Source organism: Lemur catta, chromosome 7 (genome assembly GCF_020740605.2).
Source record: "Lemur catta isolate mLemCat1 chromosome 7, mLemCat1.pri, whole genome shotgun sequence".
Taxonomy (NCBI): domain Eukaryota; kingdom Metazoa; phylum Chordata; class Mammalia; order Primates; family Lemuridae; genus Lemur; species Lemur catta.
In genome coordinates, this window is record NC_059134.1 from 20,169,532 (window position 1) to 20,177,105 (window position 7,574).

The 7,574-nt window shown below is 42.9% G+C and overlaps 1 protein-coding gene across 4 annotated transcripts; it reads right to left on the bottom strand.

Annotated features, from left to right (window-relative positions):
- Nucleotides 1-105: 105 nt before the first annotated feature.
- Nucleotides 106-7,574, bottom strand: TLCD5 (TLC domain containing 5). Of its 4 annotated transcripts, none has more exons than XM_045556262.1 (4): nucleotides 7,406-7,469; nucleotides 5,464-5,680; nucleotides 5,144-5,343; nucleotides 106-3,416 (listed from the first exon to the last, which is right to left on the bottom strand). In XM_045556262.1, exons 2-4 carry the CDS (start codon nucleotides 5,496-5,498, stop codon nucleotides 2,878-2,880), a joined length of 774 nt encoding a protein of 257 aa, XP_045412218.1. In that variant the 5' UTR covers nucleotides 5,499-5,680; nucleotides 7,406-7,469; the 3' UTR covers nucleotides 106-2,877. The 4 variants fall into 4 exon arrangements, with proteins under 4 accessions (XP_045412218.1, XP_045412217.1, XP_045412219.1 ...); XM_045556261.1 differs by lacking the exon at nucleotides 7,406-7,469 and adding an exon at nucleotides 6,771-7,151; XM_045556263.1 differs by lacking the exon at nucleotides 5,464-5,680 and having other exon boundaries at nucleotides 7,406-7,574.

The following is a 7,574-nucleotide window of genomic DNA, read 5'->3' on the forward strand; positions in this document are numbered from 1 at the left end:
ACTGGTACATATGAATATGGGTCAACATTTCTACAGGCCAAAATGCTTTTTGTTTTTTTAACTTATTGGCAAAATCCCAATAAAGATATAAAGACAGACTCTGGATTTATAAAAAGTTGTTTTACTTTTATAAAATTTAGTACAAATCTTACTGAAATACAAATCCTTCTTGAACAGCGTTAGTTATTATTACATAGTAATCCAAGTGCAAATGAGTACTTCATTTTGTCTGAGCAGACCACACGTTAATTAGCCCTTCATTTACCTGTGGTGTAAAGACTCAGCATCTTAACTGTCGAGTCATCTTCAGTTCATAGTTTTCTCTCAGATGTTTCTTCATAGCTATGAGTTACAACATCAAGAAAAACTGAAATGAGGGGTTCCCTTCCCCTTATCAATTATTCAGGTTTCTCATCATTCAAAACAACCTATGTACATTCCCATGAGAGTGCCCCAAAACAGCAAGATCTGCAATCCTTTCACTTCTGAGGGGTAAAGGAGAAAAGAATTGGTACCAGATTAAGCTTATTCATTTGTCTGGTATGGAACAGGTTGCACTGTGCCAAAATTCAAGAGCCAGCTTTTTCTTTTTTTTTTCAGCTCATGTGCCAAGCCACTCTTTTCTACTAGGCTTTTGCTAAAATCAGCATTCCTCAGCATCCTACTTTGACCACGATTTTGTTGGAAGAAGCTCACCAGTATTTCAGGGATAACTGATTATAGAAACAAAAGAGGTAGAGATGCTGCTGTCAGATTATTTCAATGCCCAGCAAAAGTTTTTAACCAAATGACGCTAATTTTAAAAGACCCATTGGTAACATGCCTTTAAAGTTGCTTTTCCCTTAGCAGTGATGACTTTACACAGTTCCAACCACTCCCTCATGCCTGGTTTCTGTGGCTAATGACATCTATTTTCAAGGCCACTCATTAGGTTATTACCTGTGGCCAAAGAATGGCCTGATACTTCCTACTGACCTTCAGCCTTGACTTCAATAGCACCACACCCTTGCTCACCAACTGAGCTAATCAATCAGTATTGGTCTCAATAACATGGTAAAGATAAATAAATAAGTAAACAATAAATATATAAATAATCATTTTTTCATAAAAGCCCTAAAGACCTCCATTAATAAAATGCCACATAATATCTCTTTGAAATACACAGCAGGGTATTTCATTCATTCACAACAGGTTTAAACCAAGGCAGAGAATAAACAACTTGCCCAAATGATCTGGCAAGTAAGTAGCAAAATTAGCTAAAAGGAACCCAAGAATTCTTGATTCTTAACCCCTTATTCTATTTTTGCTTTTCCTACTTGGGACTAGAGATTTTCACACTAAGAAATATTTTTTTTTCCTTCCAAGACTGGCCTTATCATATTAGTTTGTCCGTGGAGTGACACCTTTTTGAGAGAAAGAAGAAAAACTAAAAGGGAATGTATCTGAAATGAAAAGAGAGAGAAAAACAAAAAAATTAGCCTGTCATCCTGAGGCCAGTACACACTTTAAAGTCTTTGGCTCTAGTTTGCAATATGTACAACAGAGCTGAAACCTGAACTGCCATCTCAAACACAGTGGAATCCACATGGTAAATCCCTATGGAATTTAGTCATAGCCTCAAATGCCTAGGAGATTAATGCACAAAAGCCCTGAGAACTGGCACAGTTTTCCTGGTAGGACAGAACCCGTATAGCAGGACTCAGTAAATCTACCCACACCTCATTTATCTGGAATCCAAACCCCTAGCTCTATGGTTTTTGTGCAGAAAAGAGTTAACACAGCAGGCCTGAACTGCTATCCTTGGAAAGGCCTGCTTGCAAGGTTGACCCTTAGCCGGCATCTGCGAACTTAGATTTTGGGAGAGTTCCCACCATTAACTGATAAGACTGGCTCATTGTGCCTAAACTGTTTGTGCAAACAGTATGGTTTATGCTTAATACCTGCTTTCCTTTTGAGAGTCTTGAATTTTGCTATGTACCCAGCAGAGTCTGTCTACATGACCTGTCCCCAGTAAAAACCTTAGGAACCAAGTCTATAATGACCTTTCCCAGTAGACAACCATTTCACACATTGTCACAAATCGTTGCTGGAGGAACTAAGCACATCCTCCTAGGTGATTCCACTGGGAGAGGACTCTGGAAGCTTGTACCTGGTTTCCCCCAGACTTTGTCCCAGGTGGCTTTTCCTTTTGCTGATTTTTCTTTGTATCCTTTCACTGTAATAAATCAAAGCTATTCATGACTATATGCTGAGTCCTTTAGTGAATCACAAAACCTGGGGGTAGTCTTGGGGACCTCCAACAGAGTTGGTATAGGGAGGTTCAGTAAATGACCCCCCACCACAGCCACAGGTTCAACTGTCATCCTTTTCTATTCTTTTTCATCTAAGCAGACCCAATCCCCTCTTCCTTGCCAAATGCATGTGTCTTCCTGAAAGTCCCTCATTTTATACTAAATGGGATGGATTTACATGAATTGCTACATGGAAAGCAGGAATAAGTGTTTGAAGGAATTACTTCTTGAAGGAACAAGAAATAGTACTAATCTTTTTTGAGTTCCTTTCTGTCTGAACATCAAAGTTCCCAGGGACAAGAGGACCCAGGGTTACCACAAATGAAAACAAATGCCAGTAGTTCTCACTTCACAGTTCTGACTTATTCCCAGCTACCACTGAGTTTCCTCACTTTCTACAACTGTGCCACTGTAGAAGTTAGTGTTTTAATACTGGTATATGCTCGGCTTAAAGACTGACCAAATTGATCAATAAATTTAGCCCTTTTTCGAAACCTAAGTTTAAGTGTAATTCCATAACAGCCATATTTCCAACCTGGTTTCCATGGCTGACTTAACCCAATCCATTATCTGAAGCAAGTCGTGGCTAGTGTATCTTGAGATGTCCATTATGTTTTAGCTGCCGTTCCTCACTCCGCCTGCTTCTCCAAGCATGGTACTTCTTGATGCTTTTCTTCCATGCAAAGCGCCAGATGTTAAACATAAAACACCAAGACACAGCATACATAGCTACTCCCCCAACCTTCACAAACCACTTGGGTGTGGGTGAGATCATTTCACAGAAAAGGAGGCGAGCTCCTACGCCAATCCTCACTCCAGTGAACAGAGCCACAAAGAGGAAGTCCACTACATCTCCAGTGAAACTGTGATAGTGCCCTGTTTCACGGAGAAACCAGCGCATCTGTAGCAAGGGATTGGTAATCTCACTTCCAAAGAGCACTGCATTGACTTCTGTGCCTGACTCCCCAAGCACCAGGGCCATGATAATGCCCAAGATACTCAAAGTGTGGTGAGCTAGCATCAGGGCACCCTCAGACCGGAAGTAGATGCACCATCCCAAGTCAAAGATGAAGTAGCCCAAGGTGAGACACAGAACGTGAACTTGGAGGGGTGTATTAGGTGAGCCTGAAATAAACCAAGACAGAAGCAAATTGAGTGACTGGGAATAGTGCTACTTTACATAAGGATCCTAAGTTGTTGTCTTCCAAATCTTACTGAATCAGCGAAGAAGACAAAAACAATGGCAGGCACATGCTTTTTAAACCAGCTAAAGATCTGTTTCCAGACTCTTGAATCATTCTGTCCTGAACATCAGATTAATTTCTTAGTTTAATGGGTCCAGTTATTGGACACTAGTGGCACTAACCTATCCTGAAAGTAGACTCTGGAAAGAACCACAAAAGTGTATTCCCATGTCTGAGAACATAGGTTGCAGGGACCTGACTGTTTGGAACCATTAAGCATCTTCATATACAACACAAAGCTTAAGAGTTGCTTTCATCTCAGTTCAACAGTTTTGGGGAAAAGCCTTAAGCTCAATATGTGAATCTAAGGAATTTTTTTAAAAGAAGAATCTAAGGGGAGTTATGGACTAAATGGTGCCCCCCACCCCCCAAATTCATGTTGAATCCCTAAACCCTAGTACCTCAGAATATGACTGTATTTGGAAAAAGGGCCTTTAAAGAGGTAATTAAGTTAAAATGGGATCATTAGGGTGGGCTCTAATACAATATGACTGGTGTCCTTTAAAGAAGAGGAGATTAGGACATAGACACACACACACATACACAGAGGCGACCATGTGAGGACACAGTGGGAGAGTGGCCATCTGCAAGCCAAGGAGAGAGAGGCCTCAGAAGAAATCAAACCTACCAGCACCTTCTGGACCTTGGACTTCCAGCCTCCAGAACTGTGAGAAAATAAATTTCTATTATTTAGGCCACCAAATATGTGGTATTTTGTGATGGCAGCCAACATTTGTACCCAGGGGATGCAATTGTTGCATACTCAAGAAAGTAACACTCCCACATCTAGTGATTTAAAAATTAATATAGCTACCCAAAATAATGAGGCACTGGCTAAATCAGTGATAGCAGGTGCACACAACACAATAACATGGAACAATTAAAAAGGACAAAGAAGATCTTATTTCTACATAGACATGGAAAGATGATGTCCTTTGAATTACAACTGAGTAAAAATTACAGTTTACCAAAAGAATTTATAAAATACATTTCTATTTGTACCTATTTGGGGGTTGGTAGTGGGAATATGTTGATAATGGCTATAGGTTTTGTACATTTCTGATTGACTAAACTGTATTAATAACAAGCAATTTAAAATTTGTTTTAAGGCTGGGCATGGTGGCTTATGCCTATAATCCTAGTACTTTGGGAGGCTGAGACGGGAGAATTGTTTGAGACCAGGAGTTTAAGAACAGCCTGAGCGACATAGTGAGATCTCGTCTCTACAAAAAATAGAAAAATTAGCCAGGTGTGGTGGCAAGTGCCTGTAGTTTCCAAGCTACATGGAGGCTGAAACTAGAGTTTTGCTGAGCCTAGGAGTTTGAGGTTGCAGTAAGCTATGATGATACCACTGCACTCTATCCTAGGCAAGAGAGCAAGACCCTGTCTCAAAAAACACATGTTTTAAAAGTAGAGTTATGAAAAACAGAAACAAGAGGTGACATATGCAATATCAGAGTTAACAATGAAGAATGAAGACTAAAATACAAATTATAATGGGAATTATTCTTCAATATTGTACAAATGCTGTTTAAAAGTTCCATCCTTCTAAGACTACCCCCAAATCATAAATCCCTAGGAAATAATCCCCTACCATCTCCTACCTACCTGGGTGGGTAAAAGGCCATGGGCCATCAATGAAGCCAATATAAGCCGAGAGGCCTATGGAGAGGACTCCATGGGTGAAAGTAACCAGCCGGCAGCTCCACTCATAGCTTCGGTGCTTATTCAGGCGGCAGAAAGAAATATAGAGTGAGAGCCAGCCACACAGGCTGCACAGCACCTGCAGACACAGAGCTAATGCCATCCTAGGATGAAAAGACCAAAACCAGAAAAACAAAGGATGCAGTGTAAGAAAACAGCATTGGGTCACTGCGTGTATATGTCCTCATTTCTACTATAGAATAGCACAAAAACATTGCTTTTACCGAAATACTTCCTCCTTATCTGGACAGCCAAGCATCTTCTGTTTAGATATGGCCGTACATGTAACTCCATGTTCCTTAGAGATAACATGCTGGCAACCGGTAGAAGCTGTACGCTGGAAACCAGGGACTGCATTCTGAGTTCGTAGACTGTCTACTATTACATTTCATGATGAGTAAATGTCAATAACAACCCACCAGTGATGACTGACCTTGGACACTAATACATGGATAATAAAGCAGTGTATTAGATAATGTCTTCGAATTGCAAAAATCCCAATGAGAAGCTCTCATGAAAAAACAGAACACTGCCACTTTGGTTTCTGCTAGAGGTCACATGACACACCGCAGTTTAATGTGGTTTTAAGCCATACTAAATTCAGCTGAGGTTTGGATTTGAGTCACAGGTTTATCAGTCAAAATTGAAACTTGGGGTAAATCTAAATATAGAACTAAACAAAGAGTCCAGACTTCCTGGAAGGGGGAAAAAAAATCCTAGTCCTATTCAGTTCTGAAATCCAACTCAAAGATTTACCAAGGGGGAAAGCAGAAGGATTTTGAGGCACAAGAGGGGAGTTTTTGTTGAAATATAAAAATAGCTTTAAGGCAATTATTCAGCTAAAAATGAAACAAAGTCAGAAAGCTACACTTTGGAATTTTTACTGGTGACAACTACATTAGGACAAGAACAACTATAACTGAGTCAATTTAGTCATACAGGATTAAAATCTAAAAATGACCAATTGTGATTAATATTCATTAGCTCCTCTATTGAAAGTACAAATCAAAAAAGTCGAAAACATTTCAGATATCTGTCTCATCTCAGCAGGAATTTTCCACATGGCTACACTTATTGCTTAACCCTATTCCGACAAGTGAAATAGTATCTGTGGACCAACACACTTCAATACACAAGCCACTCCTGAGAATGCTATCCACAAAGGGGTTTATGAAGGTCAAGTTCTATACAGCCTTCATCTGAAATCAAATTTCCATCCAAGAAAATAGTAGGTGTTCATAATAGACCTGAGTACCAATTCTGTCTCTGCCCCTATTTAGCTGTAGGAGTGGGGGCAGATCACTTTATCCTCTGGAACCTCGGTTTTCTCAAAAAAAAAAAAAGAAGAAGAAGAAGAGGGAGGAGGAGGGACAGGGGAGGATGAGGGAGAGAAAGGGAGAGAGGGAAAGGAAAGAAAAAAAAAGGATATAAGAACTCTATAGTCTGGTCCAGTTTTGACATGGAGTTCTGAGATAAATTTTGTAAAACATCCAGGCCAATTTTCAGAGTAAGGGACAGAAATACAAAGTACCTAGAGTGAAAAGAACTGTCCTCCCTTAAGGGTCACTGGCCAGTAATGCGGATCAGCTCATTTGGATATGCCGATTAGTATTTTTAGAGTCCTCTTCTCTGAATCCTAATTCCCTGGCAGAATGAAGGAAACAGTGGCCCATTTACAAACAAATAAAAGAACAGACATTTGTAAATGGCAGATACAATTCTGTGACCTTGGGAACTCCGTGTCTGGGTTTCGGCTTTTTGCTCTTGGTTTTGTCAAAGCATGGAAGGGTATTTAGATGGCCATCGCCGCTCAGAAGTCCAGGGCGGGCTCCTCTGCTGGCTTCCGTTCCAGGGCCGGGCCGGCGAGCAGCAGCGCCAGGCCGGCCCACCCGGCTCCCGGCCTCGGAGCAGGCGTGGCCGGCGGCGAGCGGCAGCCTCCGGCGACTCGCAGGGCCGCGATCGCACCTCCGTGCGGACGTGCCTGCGACTGCCGGCCGCGCCCGGCCCGGGAGCCCGGAGCCAGGCAGACCGTTATCCCGGCCCCGGCGGCCTGGCGCGGGGAGGCCGCGGACGCCCCCTCCCTGCGGGGCCAGGCCGCTGTCTGCCCGCCTCCTTCCCCGGCAGGGGGCCGGCCGGTCCGCGCCCGCCCGCCCACTCCGCCGTTACCTAGCGGAGCGCACCGGGAAGCCTCGGGCGCCCGGGCGCCCCCAGCTCAGGGCCCGGGTCGCGGCAACAGGAAGCGGCGCGGCGAGGGGGAGAGGACGAGGCTGTGACGGCGGCGGCGGCGGCGGAGGAGGAGCGGGGGGTCTAGGGGCACCTGCTGGCCGGGAGGACG

Excerpts from the sequence above, each read along its gene's own strand:
- TLCD5 (XM_045556262.1), bottom strand. The coding sequence starts at position 5,498 with ATGCTTGGCTGTCCAGATAAGGAGGAAGTATTTCG. Across the intron at positions 5,344-5,463 it reads GATAAGGAGGAAGTATTTCG|GATGGCATTAGCTCTGTGTC; the intron begins GTAAAAGCAATG and ends TTTTCATCCTAG. Across the intron at positions 3,417-5,143 it reads ATGGCCTTTTACCCACCCAG|GCTCACCTAATACACCCCTC; the intron begins GTAGGTAGGAGA and ends GGTTTATTTCAG.